Here is a 16,391-nt window from a genome sequence, read left to right on the forward strand (position 1 = left end):
TGGTGCTGTTAAAAGCAGAGCAGATCTACTGTACTGAGATCTGAACAGGTCTTATAGCTCACAGCAGGAATGTAAAGCCACGTCAGGCCCAATGTGACAGCTGTGGACAGAAGCTTCTGGACCCAACACAAAAACGCAGCCCGCTGTTATCCATGAGCTCACCGTTCAGTGTTCAGGCCATTTTTACAAGAATCACGGCCCGTTTAGCCCCCTGTTTTGGCAATTATGTTATTTATAAGTCTTTCATTAGTGTCAAGTGATACCTCATAAATAGTTTCAAAGAATGCCCGTTAACAAACAACGACCAATCACTGAACGGCATTCAGGAACAACCTGTTTGTTGAACACAGACAAATGTTATGATTATTTGTGAAATGTAGTTTGCGATCGGATAAACAGAAGCAAATAGTTATGAAGGTAAGATCAAGTTGACATGTTCAATAAAACCATCATTAAACATGGTACAAGTGTTGAGTAACAGCAACTAATCATGTGGCATACTGTGTGTGACAAGTGTAGATACTCATGATGGTTTGATTTGATTTCACAACAATATGTAGCCATGTTGTTCAAGTCCTTCAAATGACCAGTTATTAATGTTGAATGTCACCCCTAGCTTTCTCAAATTCAACACAAATTTTTAAATTGTAATGTTTAATTACAATTAATTACAATTATGTTACTCAATTGGAAAATATTAATTGAATAAAAATAGCACCTCTGCTATTCAGAAGTTCAGTTGTTTTTTAATGCAATAAATAATTTCCAGGCATATAATACTTTTTAAAACAGTTGCATTTATTGTAAGATTATAAGGAATAAAAAAAAACATTGCTGCAGAGAAAGCTTTACTTATATTTAAACAAATATAATAATTTGCTGCTTATAATTATAGGTCTATTGCTATTGTGACAAATGTTATATCTATTCAAATAATAATAATAATAATAATAATAATAATAATAATAATAATAATAATAATAATAATAATTATTATTATAATCATAATAATCATAATAAAAAAGAAATAATAATAATTGTGAAAAATGGTGTAATTTGTAACAAAATGAAATTATCGTTTGGAAATATGAATGTGAATTTATTGCAACAATAACAGCTAACACTTATAATTAACAGCTATTATTACCATTATTATTATTGTTATTATTATTATTATTATTATTGTTATTATTATTATTATTACTTTGAAGTACTTGTACTCACTGTTTGTAAGTAACCATGACGATGAGGATGGCAGGGATGCAGCACAGAATGATGATGATGGCGAGGGCCAGCAGAGCTCCTTCAGTGTAGCCCACAGCCTGCGCTGCTTTCTTCACCGTGGCCACTATATCAGGAGAACGGATCTCCAGAATACGCCCACCCTCGCCCAGATACGGCTGAAACTCCTTATTGATGTCCAGAATCTTGCCATCCAGGAATCTGACAAACACACAAAGGTATATATAATTAAAATATATTTCATCTAAATAAAAATAAGCACAGAAAAATAAGCCCAATGCATATAGTCTTTTTTATTTGGTAATAATAATGCAACTTTGATAGTATAAAAAATTTATTTAATAAAATAGTAAGTATAAAGTATGTACACTTTTCGGGTGATGTAATAATAATAATGATAATAATGTAACTAACTAGTAATACACTTTTTTTTTTTTTTCAGTAGTGTCAAATAAAATAAAATTTTGCAATTTTGATAGAATAAAAAATTAATAAAATAAACGATAACAGGCTTTTTAGGTGAAAATGCAGTTGTTTAGATTGTAACTATGTAGTATATTAATAAAAATAGTGCCTATTTTGAAGTTAGTTTGTTTATTTTGGAGATTCAGAGCATCGGCAGCCATCAGCCTGTAATATTGAGCAGAGCAAAGAAATTGATGGCTGATGTTCTGCCACAATATGGCGACAGAGACCACATAACAAGGGAGAGGGAGAAAAACTCTAACTGTACAACTGAACAAAAAATAGGTAAGTGACATTTTAAGTCGATCTCTCTTTCTTTTATGTTGTAGTGCTGTATCTATACCATGGTAATCTGGTAGTGTTTGCTTTGTTTTGGCTTTTTCTGGGAATTTCTGTGAAATCCCAATTGCAACAAAGAAATACTGGGAAAGTTATGTAACATTAGACTGATGACCTTTCATGCCGTTCAGCCCTTGAATCTTAAAATGTGAGCAAAATCACCTGTTTTGTCATCACTTTGGACATTAAGCTGCGGTCACACTGGGCTTTTACTCCCCATATTTGTAAATTAATTTATAAATTACATATATATTTACAAATCCAACTGTTAAAACAAGATTGCCAGATTGGTAATTTTTAAATACTTTTATTTAATCGAGAATGTGAGAAAGTGACAAGGTGACAATACAGAATTTAACTTTGTTTGAATAGAAAAAAGTGTATATATACACTACCGGTCAAAAGTTTGGGATCAGTTGTTTGTTTTTTTAAGAAAATTATTCTGTTCATCAAGGTGGCATTTATTAAATGTAAAAAAAATGTTAAATTGTTAAATATTGTTTACAATAATAAACTGCTTTCTTATTGTGTGTAGTTTCAAATGAAATTATTACTCCAGTCATTATTGATTTTATTACTATTACTATTAATAATAATAATAATATGAATAATAATAACTAATATAAAAGTGATGTCTGAAGGATCATGTGACTAAAGACTGGAGTAATGAAGCTGAAAATTCATCTTTAAAATCACTGGTATAAATGATTAAATTAAATGATAAACTACTTTTGAACAGTTATTTTATAGTGCAATAACACTTCACAAGTTTACAATTTGTACTGTATTTTTGATTAAATAAATGCAGTCTTGGTGAGCAGGAGAAGCTTATTCTAAAACATTTAAAAATCCTACTGAGCCCAAACTTGTATTCATCAAAGAATTTATAACTGTATCATGGTGTTTATAAAGAAATTAAGCATAAAATCAATATTTGCTGATCTGCAAAATTGCTATTAACATGAAGTGTTTCTTTAGCATCAAACCATTCCCAAATCAATATTAGAATATTTCTGATGAATCAGGGCTTACTGAAGATTAAAGCAATTTTAAAGCAAAATTACCTTCATTTGCAGTGATATTTGACACAATTAATGTTCTACCATATTTGTGAAAGGTCATGTATAGTTTAAGTGTCAATAATTTAGTAAACCACATTGTACAAAATAAATAAAATATTACATAAAAAATAAAAGTACAATCAAAAAAAGGTTTGCATATTGTTTAGTTATTGTCATTATTTCTTTGCATTCAGCAATATTATTAGCCTTCCTGCAAATGTTGTTTTCTTTCTCAAATGTGTCTCAAATTATGATTAACAGCGTAAGGATTTTTTCACAGTACTTCCTATATTTTCTTTTCTTCAGAACAAAGTATAATTTGTTTTATTTCGGCTAGAATAAAAGCAATTTTTTATTTTTTTTCTGACCATTTTAGGGTCAATATTATTGGCCCACTTAAGCAATATATATATTTTTTTTTCGATCATCTACAGAACAAACCATCATTATGCAATGACTTGCCTAATTAACCTATTTAAGCCTTTAAATGTCACTTTAAGCTGAATACTAGCATCTTGAAAATTTCTAGCCAAACATTATGTACTGTCATCATTAAAATAAAAGAAATCAGTTAGTAGAAATGAGTTATTAAAACTATTATGTTTAGAAATGTGTTGAAAAAAATCTTTCCGTTAAACAGAAAATGAAGGAAAAAATATACAGGAGGTGGGGGGTCTGGGAGTAATAATTCAGGGGGGATAATTATACTGACTTCAACTGTATATAAAATGCCTTTGTAATGCGAATGTCATCAAACATATTCATAAATGGCAGTGTGTGATTGTTTAAACAGTAGACTAGATAAAGCACTGTGGTGTACAGCGTGAAGCCTCTCAGACAAGTGAATGATTAACTGTGAGGAGGGACAAAACACTCACAACACCACAGCTGATGAAAGACAGCAGCCCAGCTCAAATTCAGCACAACGCCAACATGCTTCATCTCCACACCTGAGAGAAGAAATAAAAACACCTGAAAGAAGAGGTAAGAAATGAGAAATCTAACAAATACAGGCTTGAATGTGCTGTGAACGGAAGCTATTGTGAATTATTGACTCGGCAGAACAAACATTAAGCTATTGTTTGAATTCATGTTTCAGCAGGAGTATTTGGGAAGTGATTTGGAAAATGGTGACCCTGAAACACTTGAGTGTTAATGATAATGATGAAGACGGTGTTCCTCTTTTACCGGAAGCCAGCAGCTTGGAGAGTCCAACCGCACAACACAGCAGGGCAGAGTCCAGAGATTTCTTCCTCAACCGGTGGGTTTGCCTGAGATAAACATTGACAGAAACATGCTTCCTCATGACATACACACATTAAACTAAACAATCATGATTTTTTAACATTAATGATTAAGTACAGATGGAAAAAACTATTACAGATGCATTATTCTCAGCCTCCTATGTTTATGTTGAGTCATTTCACTTTAAAGACCATGGAAATAACTTATTCTTTGCCATAAAATTGAAATTACTGAAACTACACACAGGAGCCTGGTAAAAATGCTCATTTTAGAAGTATATTTTACAAAATAAAGTACAAAATTTGCACTTTAAGACCAAAAAAATGTAAAGAAAATGTTTTAAATACAACTATGGAACAAATTAAGAGAAATCTCTGGATTTATCAGGTATGAATGAGTTAACAAGTAAAATATTAGTATTTATTTTATTTCATAAAGGTCTTAGGTTTCTAGATATTAGATATAGATATTACATTTCTTCCAAATTCCAAATAAAAATATTTTAATTTAGAAGACTTTTCCTTTAAGAAACTGACAAATATTTTTCATAATTTTAATTTTAGCAGAAATGTCATCAGTATGGTCTTTTACAGTATAAAACAATACTTATGTTTTACTCAAACACATGACTCTGTAAATCTGTATCATATAACCAGAGACACTGAGACTTTACAAGTGGTCTATTCATTTTTTTAAATGTCATTTTGACCAAGACATAAGATTTGATCAACAAAAAATTGACATCAAATTTTAAACATAATTGACATGTCGATCTGGTACATGCTATTCAAAAAACTACACTATAAAAAGTATTTGTTGACTTTATTTTCAAAATAATTAGTAAACATGCTGCATTTAAAGCAATTACTTTAAATGGCACCTAGGTTACCTCGTTCTCAGATTTAATATAAGTCTTTTGTGTCTCCAGAATGTGTCTGTAAATTTCAGCTCAAAACACCCATCAGATTTTTTATTATCTCTTTCATAAGTTTCTATTTTATACCTCTGAGCAGCAGGTAGCGGTTTTTGTGTACTGCGCCTTTGAGGCTAGTGCTTCACGCCCACCGTTTCCACATACATGAAAGAAGGAAGGAAAAAGATCTCACGTAACGTTTGTGAGACATATTACAGTAAGAACTTTACCAATGAGAATTTGATGAATTTGTTGTGGAGTTGCAACGATGAGTCACACACAATGGCAAAGTTCAGGCACACACACACAGCGTGGACATGTACACACACAGACAGCGCGTGCGTTTAGCTTTGCACTCTTTTTGCATGCAAATGTGACAGGATATAGGATAATATCCACTGCTGTATGGATATCTGTAATGTTAATGTACAAAATAAATCTGATTTAATGTCCACAAAATAGGATTTAAGCATCTTCTTTTATAATTGTTCTGACACGCGGCTGTGCTGACGAAGCTGAAGTAAATCGCTGTAATTCATTACACACATGCACTGTTTTAAAATATTTTAAACTTGTGAATCTCACTCATGATCACATTTGATGGTAATGGATGATCCTAGCAAACTGAATACATCTTTTATTCCCGGTTGCTTTGCGCACGTCCTGTCTTGTTGGTATGATTATACACGTTACTACGGAGACATGTTAATATGCAGCTGTCAATCAATTTGGTGGGCGGGGGGGGGGGGAGGTTGATGGGGGACCGCACTACTACATCAAGTTGCGGTCGTCTCAAAACTGCTCCAATTGGTCCACCATTTTTATGTTGTTAAATTGAAAAAAAAAGGACTGGGTGTGTTTATATCACCCCAATATGACAGTCTATACACTACATCTACACACATGTCTGTCCAAACAGCTTTAAAAGTAGATTTTTCACCATAGGTGCCCTTTAACACTTTACAAATAAAAACTTTACAAGTTGACTTACAATGAGTAAATCTGCTGCCATCAAGTTAAGTAAATGAACTATGTATATAAGCATAAAAAATTAAGCTTAGTAAACCTATAGCAGTTTCAAGTTACAATGCATTTATGCACTTTTTTTAAAGTAACTAATCACTTTTTACACTATATAAATGCAATAGATAATAATAATAATAATATTTAATCACCAACACACACACCAAAATACTGCATATTTCAATTCATTCATTTTCTTTTCCCCTTTATGAATCTGGGGTCGCCACAGCGGAATGAACCGCCAACTTATCCAGTATATGTTTTACACAGCGGATGCCCTTCCAGCTGCAACCCATCCCTGGGAAACATCCACACTCTCACATTCACACACATACACTACAACCAATTTAGCCCATTCAATTCATCTGTACCATATGTCTTTGGACTGTGGAGGAAACCGAAGCACTCTGAGGAAACCCACACAAACAGAGGGAGAACTATAGTTGTGTAAATTGCTTCCTTGTCCTCATTTGTAAGTCGCTTTGGATAAAAGCGTCTGCTAAATGTAAATGTAAACATGCAAACTCCACACAGAAATGCCAACTGACCCAGCCGGGGCTCAAACCAGTGACCTTCTTGCTGTGAGGCGATTGTGCTACCCATTGCGCCACCGTGCTGCCCCATATTTCAATTCAATTTAAGTCCAATAATTTCTAAATTATTTTCTGCAAGTATTTACAATAATTATTGCTCTAAAGCAGCTGCACAAAGACACATTTTATTACCTTACAAATACATCACCAGGTTGGAGGAAAGTCCTTACCCCAGGTGGAGGAGTTCAAGTATCTTGGGGTTTTGTTCATGAGTGAGGGAAGGATGGAACGTGAGATTGACAGGCGGATTAGTGCAGCGGCAGCAGTAATGTGGTCGATGTACCGGTCCATTGTGGTAAAGAAGGAGCTGAGCCAAAAGGCAAGGCTCTCAATTTACTAATGACTCTACGTTCCTACTTTCACCTATGGTCATGAGCTTTATGTCATGATCGAAAGGACAAGATCTCAGATATAAGCGTCTGAAATGAGTTTCCTTCGCTGGGTGGCAGGGCGATAGGGTAAGGTAGGGTGAGGAGCTCTGTCACCTGGGAGGAGCTCAGAGTAGAGCCGCTGCTCCCTTACATCGACAGAAGTCAGCTGAGGTGGCTTGGGCATCTGTTTTGGATGCCTCCTGGATGCCTACCTAGGAAGGTGTGCCACCGGGAGGAGGCCTGAGGGAAGACCGAGGACACGCTGGAGGGACTATGTCTCTCGGCTGGCCTCAAGATCCCCCCGGAGGAGCTGGAGGAAGTGTATGGGGAAAGGGAAGTCTGGGGTTCTCTCAGGAGACTACTGCCCCTGCGACCCGGCCCCGGAAAAGCAGATGAAAATGAATGAATGAATGAATGAATGAATGAAATACAAGTTCAGATGTAGAGATGTTCATCTGCAGTTACACAACATAATGTAACTTTTTAGAAATGTGCTATTTATTCTGTGATTATATTTATTTGTTTTCAATATCTCAAAGCATGTTGGCAACTGATACCCACTGACTGAAAATATAACAGATGTCAGTGGGCATTGTTTCCCAATATTCTTCAGAATATCCTCATTTGTGTTAACAGAAGAACTAAGCTCAAAAAGGTATGGAATAAGTGGAGGGCAAATAAATTATGACTGAACTTTCATATTGGGGTAAAAATGTACAGTTCCAATGTGTTTTAAAACTGCTCAATGCTGTAACATCATAAGACTGTTGTGTTATGCTTTCAGGAGGAATAACTTCATTGTAAGCATCGTTCTGCTGTTGAGTCTTTACTCTGCTCTTCTGGTTCCTGCATATCTGCCAACAGCAGAGCCCATCTGGACTAATGAGAGCTCTGCTGAAAACCTGGTACAGTAATTCACTGTCTGACCACACCAAAGCCAACAACTGCACATCAGTTTGTAGGATATGACTTCTTGGATATAAGAGAATTGATTTTAAACTTTGACTTTACTATTGGCTCAGGATGTGAAGTTTACATATTATACTAACTCAATGTTGTTTCTGCAATTTACAACACCAAATATAGAACAAAAATCTCTTGATCTTATGTATTCGTAAGATTCATATTAAATAATATTAAACAACTTATTAGAATACTTATTTTACAGAGGATAAGTCATTAAATGAGTCAATAAATATATAAATCATTGCTTTTAGTTAAATTAAATAAACATGATCACAGAATGATTTTGGGGTCACGCTTTTTCGGTGTTATTTATTTTTTTTACTTGATCAACAATACATTTAAAAAAAAGTAATATTTTGAAATTTTATCACAATTGTAAATGATTACTGTTATGACTACTAAACCTATTTGACTTCATTTTAATATGCAATTTAGTTCCTGCGAAGCAAAGCTGAATTTTTGCACATTCCTAACCATGACTTTTTTGTTTTTAGGAAATATTCAATAAAGAGAAAGTTCTGAAAACATCATTTAATTTTAACATTAAATGTAACATTAAAAATGTTTGATCACACTTTATTTGAAGGTAGAATTCTTGCTATTAATAAACTAATAATTAATGACTTTTGGTTCAATAAACTCATCATATCCTGTTTATTAATATTTATTAAGGTACAGTAGTAGTTAGCTTTATGTATTAGGTAGGATTATGGCTACAGTATATAAGATCATACATAATAAAATGAATATACAATAACTTAATAACAGTCAGGTAATAAGCCACTATTTAATAGTGAGAACTGTTACTTGAACTAAAATGTTACAAAAAGTTTTTATCATCACCTCTTTTAAATGAATTAACATATCCTTGCTGAATACTTTTAACAACATTTAATACATTTAAAAACATCTAAACAACACTCTCAATATAAATGAATTATAATAAATAATAATTAATATTGTTACAAATCCGACATGCATCCTTCTGTAACATTTTATAGCACATTTTATAAATTTAAGACTTTTTAAGACCATGGAACATGAAATTTCAGGCTTAGTGGTAAACGCTATAGATTTTATTAATGGCCCAGCAGAAAATAAAATTGTTTAATAATGTGTCAACATATGTTTAATAATGTGTCAAAACAAGAAGACCCTAGTTATATACATAATTTCTTTTCAACATAACTTAAAAACAAACCCCTAATCTAATCTGAATGTATGCACAACAAACTGTTATAATATTAATTATGAAAATTGTTTTGCTAAACGTTTTATTGAGATGTATTGTTGGTGGTTGAATGCATGATGGATTGATTGAGTTTAAATGATTTGGGACAATATTTCATGGCCTAAAAATTTGTTCTTGAAATTTTAGAGATTTTAAAGTCTGCATGAATCGGAAGTGGCAACTTTTTTTTCCATATTGTGATGCAGTTCCTAGAGAAAAGAAATTTTAATGAGAAAACAATGGGCGTGGCTTTTTTTTCTACTTTGAGCTGATTGGATGTAGTAAAGTAGGCATTTAATTCAGAAAGATCAGGAAATGGGGTTTAGAAGAGATATTACAACCTAACAGACTCCACCTTCTCACCATTTCTGTTTGATATGATAACCATGCCCAATACCTCAGGCATACATCATCTGAAAATTTAACTGAATAAAAAAACGAGAAGTGCTATAGGCTATAGAAGTATAGATGAACTGAACTGATTTTAAGAAGTACAATAACATCAGAAATGCTGCAAAATATGTTTTTAATTCCTGGGTTTTATGCATATTGATCATCATTTAGTATATGTGTATAAGTGCATTTTCAGATTTTAATTTTAATTAGAAAGTCAAACTATTTTCTTTTTCTTAATGACATGCACATATAAATTGTTCACCACAAAACTAGCAATGTGAGCTAAAAAAAATCATATGGTAAGTTCCGATTTTATGTGTACTTTAAGACTTTTTAAGATGCCACAGATACCCTGATAACAATAAAGATGTGTCTAACCGGTCATCATATGTGTGCTCCTCAGTCTCTGCTGAATCAGTCCGCGTCTCTGCTGTCTCAGTCGTGTACCAGCGGCTGGAGTGTAGAGAGGATGAGGACTATGTTGTCCACTCCGGACGGTCTGCTGAAGATCCCTGTGTTCCTGGAGAACAGCACCGGAGACTGGGCTCTGCCTCCTCCGCTGGGCCTGCAGGGCTGTGAGGAAATGGCGGAGCAGGCCCTGAAAGCTCTGCCATTTACTGCTGTGCCAACTGGACCAGAGACCTGCAGGAGATGTGTAGTGGTCGGAAGCGGCGGCATTTTACATGGAAAAAATCTTGGAGCTCATATAGACCAGTACAACATTATCATCAGGTTAGTTCATTACTGTAACACACACAGTAGAGCTACAGTGTGGATAAAATAAAAAAGCCTGATTATGCTGTTTTTATGAAAAATCTGGTACAGTATTTCACTGTCTGACCACACCAAACCAAACACCTGTACCTCAGCATGTAGCATCAGTTTAAAGTTGACATATTATACCAACTCAATGCTTTTCTGCACTTTAAAACACAAAATAAAGAGTTCAGATGTGCCGTCTAAAATTTCCATCAAAAATGAGCAACCTTCTCCGTTGTTTATGTTGAGTTATTTCCCTCCGAAGACCATAGAAAGAATTTATTCTTTGCCATAAAAAATAATTTATCAAACCTACACACAGCCTGATAATATGCTCATTTTAGAAGAAAATTTCAGATGGCATTTAGAGGTTTTTGTATCTGAACTTGTCAAATATGGAATAATAATCCTTTGATAATTTGTATTAGTAGAATGATCCTGCTTTGTTTGAGAGTAATGTTGATATTTGTTTGATTTTATAAATGTCTGTGAAAATGTCATCTAAATTTCATATAAAAATATTGTCATTTATGGAGCATTTTATCCCTAGAAAATGATAAATGATGAATGATCAAAATAACAAATAAACTTTAATGCAGTGCATCATGGGGTGTAGGAAAATGTTGGATAATTTTGCATTTCAAAAAGTTAAGGAAAAAACTGAGGACTAAAATAAATGATAAATAATTTCCAGTATCTAATGTTTGATGATTATGAAATAATTAATGAATGAAAAAAATAAATACTCACTAATGAAATAAAAGATTTCCAGTATCTTATTGGAAATATATTCAATTTTAATAATTCAGTCATTGTCAAAAACAAATTTCTTGCTTTATACACACTATCAGTCAAAAGTTTGGGGTCAGTAGGGTTTTTAAATGTTTTAGAATAAGCTTCTCCTGCTCACCAAGGGTGCATTTATTTAATTAAAAATACAGTACAAATTGTAAACTTGTGAAATGTTATTGCACTATGAAATAACTGTTCAAAATTTGTTTATCATTTAATTTAATTATTTATACCAGTGATTTTAAAGATGAATTTTCAGCTTCATTACTCCAGTCTTCAGTCACATGATCCTTCAGAAATCCCTCTAATATTAATTATTATTATTAAAGCAACAACGAGTAATGAAACTACATACAATAAGAAAGCAGTTATTTTATATTTTGATAAATATTTAACAATTAAAAAATTTTTTTTTACATTTAATAAATACCACCTTGATAAACAGAATAATTTTCAAAAAAAAAAAAGAAAAAATGCTGACACCAAACTTTTGACCGGTAGTGTATATGTAATATATATATATATATATATATATATATATATATATATATATATATATATATATATATATATATATATATATATATAAATACATTTTTTTTTAACAGAAAATAGTTTTTTGGACATATTATTTGTAAACTAGGTTAATATAATGGTAATTATTTGACAAATGATTTATGGACATGAGTTTAATTGTAATTTTACTTTTTAAAAATATTTTACATTTAATTACTACTGAAGAACTTTATAAATAAAAGGAAAATTAAATATCATTAAAAGAAATGGATTTCTCAGTACTGGGTTGCGGCTGGAAGAGCATCTTCTATGTAAAACATGCTAGAATAGTTGGTTCATTCCGCTGTGGCGACCCCTGATAGATAAGGGACTAAGCTGATGGCAAATTATTGAATGAAATATAACATAAAATATTTTAAGTGCACAATATTACATGATAGGAAACACTGAGTACTTTGGTCAACAAGAAATCAAGATTTTCAAATGGTTAAAATAATTAAAAAATATAGCCATTAGAAAAAAGAAATAAAATCTTTGGAAACAAAATATACCTGAAACTGTAGAATTACCCAATGGAAAACATTTGATGTAGAACATTTTCAAAAACAATATATCATCACATCTAAATAATTACATATACAGCGCTGAAGTACATGTATTTTTGGCCTTAAATTACATTACTAATATTATTTTAATCTACTTACCTACAGAGTGAATAATGCTCCAGTGTTTGGATTTGAGAGCGACGCTGGCTCTAAAACTACAATTCGCCTCATTTATCCAGAAGGAGCTCCTTCCCAGACACATGAATATGAGAGCACTGAAGTCGTGGCTTTGGTTGTGTTCAAGAGCTTAGATTTGGCATGGATGACCTCAGTAGTAACCAAAGAGCCCTTGGTGAGTAATGGTAGAAAAAAAAAACATTCTCAGTCAACACGGTCGTTCACAAACAAGTCTCTTCAGTTTATATTTCATTTAGGAGTTGCACTTCGATGGATCTACATTACACCTATCTGAATTAAACTGAACTTCAACAGTAACATTTGTACTAATCTTACCTAAATCTGTTTTAATTCAACTAGAACTACACCAGTATTCTACCACTACTCTCCTGCCTGCCTGATTTGCTGGAATGTTCCTCAATCTAAATTATTTATTACATTAAATATAGTTTTGGCTTTTTATTCTCTATTCTTCTAGTCTATTTATGTTAAGCTGCTTTGACACAATCTACACTGTAAAAAGGGCTATAGAAGTATAGATGAACTGAACTGATTTTAAGAAGTACAGCAACATGACAAATGCTGCAAAATATGTATGTTTTTAATTCCTGGGTTTTATGAATATTGATCATCATTTAGTATATGCACTGCATTCTTCATGACCTTAAAGCTTGAAGACATGTTCTAAAATCAACAAAACTCAGCATTTCTGTTAAAGGCTAACCATTGTGGGGTTTTTCTGTAGAGCTGGTGGTCTAAACTGTGGTTCTGGAAGGATGTAATAGACTCAATACCTCTACAGCCAGAAAATGTTCGCATCCTAAATCCCGAAATCATGTACAGGACTGGACAGGTGCTGCAGACCTACGCAGAACAGCAGAGAAAGGTTTGAAATTAATTTCTTTTTTAATTAGGCGAACTCAAAACATCTACATCTGCTGTCTTTGAATTGAAAATGTTGTTAAACTGATGGCATTACGGTGTTCACTTTTACAATAACTTCCCGGGAGGGACAAATAAAAAAATCTGCATCCTGTTTAAGGGCATGAAAATATAAACTGATGCTTTATGCTTAATCAAGCTGTTTTAGGGCTGGGCGATATGTCTATGATGTAATTAATCCACTGCATTTTTTAGCATTTACCTCAGTGCTGCTTTTAATAAACACATAGCACAAAACTGTGTAATGAATTTGTGCATTCTGGTTGTGTTAATGCAAACAAGATAAAATACATTTTTACAAAACGTTTTGGCTTTTTTACTATTTCAACTATATTTCCTTCCATAAATCTAAATTTTACTAAACACACATAAAAATAGTTAGACTAAGCAAATGTAATCTAAGCTTTTAAAATGAAAACACATTATACTTTTGTATATAAAGTGTAAAGAAATACATTGTTCTACTTTTTTTAGGCTTGACACTCAGAGCTCTTTTTCCCCATTTTCTGCTTTTGAGCACTACAAGCCATGATAATTACAATTGTGTAATAATAATTCGGTAGTTGTATTGGAATGAATTCCAGAGGTTTTGTAATAATTAAATAATAATTAAATAATTAATAAATAAATAATTTGCATTGTGAATTTGCATTGTGTATTATAGTATATATAATACAGGCACAGTGGGTAGCGTTGTCGCCTCAAAGCAAGAAGGTCACTGGTTCGAGCACCGACTGGGTCAGTTGGCACTTCTGTGTGGAGTGCTCCACAGTCCAAAGACAAGTGTAGGTAAACTAGCTAAATTGTGCATAGTTTATATGTGTGTGTCCTGGTCCTCCAGGTTGAAGGTTGAGCGTTGGGCTAACAACCCACCTCTAACTACCCACCTAAAACTAGATGTTACGAAACACCAATATGGTGCAGCAAAATATCCACTTCGATATAAATGGCCCTGGGAGAGAGAAAGTAAATAAGTGTACATAATACATAGAAATTAATAGATTCTATTGTTTGTTGTTTTTATATACTGTGTATACAATAATAAATGTGCATTGTGAAGAAGCATTTGATATTATATTATATATAAATCATGGACTTTTTTGTTGCTTACAGTTGAAGTCAGATTTACTGTTTCATCCCACCTGAATTATTAGCACCCCTGTATATTTTTTCCTTCAGTTTAAAAATTTCAACACATTTCTAAACATTAGGTACAGTTTGAATAACTAATTTCTTTTATCTTTTATATTCTTTTATTTATTTATACACACACACACACACACACACACACACACACTTGAAATCAGAATTATTAGCCCCCCATTTGTTTCTTTGTTAAATATTTCCCAAATGATTTTTAACAGGGCAAGGAAATTTTCACAGTATGTCTGATAATATTTTTTTCTTCTGGGGAAAGTCTTATTTGTTTTATTTCAGCTAGAATGAAAGCAGTTTTTAATAAAAATAAAACCATTTCAAGCCGCGTTTACCATTTAAATTATTAGCCCCTTTAAGCTATATATATTTTTTCAATAGTCTACAGAACAAACCATCGTTATACAATAACTTGCCTAATTATCCTAACCTGCCTAGTTAACCTAATGAACCTAGTTAAGCCTTTAAATGTCACTTTAAGCTGTATAGAAGTGTCTTGAAAAATATCTAGTCAAATATTATTTACTGTCATCATGATAAAGATAAAATTACTAGAAATTACTTAAAATGATTAAAACTATTTTGTTTAAAATGTGTTGAAAAAATTCTGCTCTCAGATCTTTGCCATGATGACAGTAAATAATATTTTACTAGATATTTTTCAAGACTTCAATTCTTTGACACACTGAAAATGTCCTTGCTCTGATAAACATTATTTGGGAAATTTTTAAAAAAGAAAAAAAATTATATATATATATATATATATATATATATATATATATATATATATATATATATATATATATATATTAAAAACTGCTTTTACTCTAGCAAAAATAAAACAAATAAGACTTTCTCCAGAAGAAAAAAATATTATAGGAAATACTGTGAAAAATTCCCAGGAGGGCTAATAATTCTGAGTTCAACTGTATATTAACAACAAAGACATTAAGCAAACAAACTAATTAGAAAGCTTAAAATCCTCAACATGAATGAATTTTGATATCATCAGGACTGATTGGTAAAGAAATCTGTCAGCTAAAGCAGGAAAAAAAACATTACTTCTATTGAATCCTAAAACTGTTTTAAATTGACTCAATGACTAAATAAATGTACATGTTTGATCCCAAGCAAATTCTGAGTCCTTTTTCCCACTTCTCTTTATGTTTTGTTGATCAGATGGTGCCGACTTTGGGTATAACCGCAGTGGTTGTGGCCCTGCAGGTGTGTGATGAGGTGAGCATAGCTGGATTCGGATACGACCTGCAGCACCCTGGAGCTCCGCTGCATTATTACGGCTCTCTCCGCATGGATGCCATGAAGACGCAGGTGGTTCATGATGTTAGTGCCGAAACTGTCTTTCTGAAAGAGCTGGTCAAAGCTGGAGCGGTGCGAGACCTCACGGGGGCACTGTGAGAGACGACTGCAGACACTCCACAACAGCTGAAAGAAGAAATAAAGAAAATTAAAAACAACAGAAAACATAACTATTCTCAGGAAATGATGTACAGCTGAAATCAGAATTATTAGCTCTCCTGAATTATAAGCCCCCTGTAGATTTCCCCCCAATTCCTGATCAATGGAGAGAGGATTTTTTTTCAACACATTTCTGAACACAATTGTTTTAATTAACTCATTTCGAATAACTGATTTATTTTAT

The 16,391-nt window shown here is 32.6% G+C and overlaps 1 protein-coding gene across 1 annotated transcript; it reads left to right on the forward strand.

Annotated features, from left to right (window-relative positions):
* Positions 1–3,956: 3,956 nt before the first annotated feature.
* On the forward strand, positions 3,957–16,218 carry st3gal7 (ST3 beta-galactoside alpha-2,3-sialyltransferase 7). The gene is made up of 7 exons (XM_056470845.1): positions 3,957–4,091; positions 4,207–4,368; positions 8,037–8,157; positions 10,249–10,577; positions 12,623–12,809; positions 13,380–13,520; positions 15,911–16,218. The coding sequence occupies exons 2-7, from the start codon at positions 4,235–4,237 to the stop codon at positions 16,145–16,147; spliced, it is 1,149 nt and encodes a 382-aa protein (XP_056326820.1). The 5' UTR covers positions 3,957–4,091; positions 4,207–4,234; the 3' UTR covers positions 16,148–16,218.
* The last annotated feature ends 173 nt before the right edge of the window (positions 16,219–16,391 follow it).

This window comes from Danio aesculapii, chromosome 13 (genome assembly GCF_903798145.1).
Source record: "Danio aesculapii chromosome 13, fDanAes4.1, whole genome shotgun sequence".
NCBI lineage: Eukaryota > Metazoa > Chordata > Actinopteri > Cypriniformes > Danionidae > Danio > Danio aesculapii.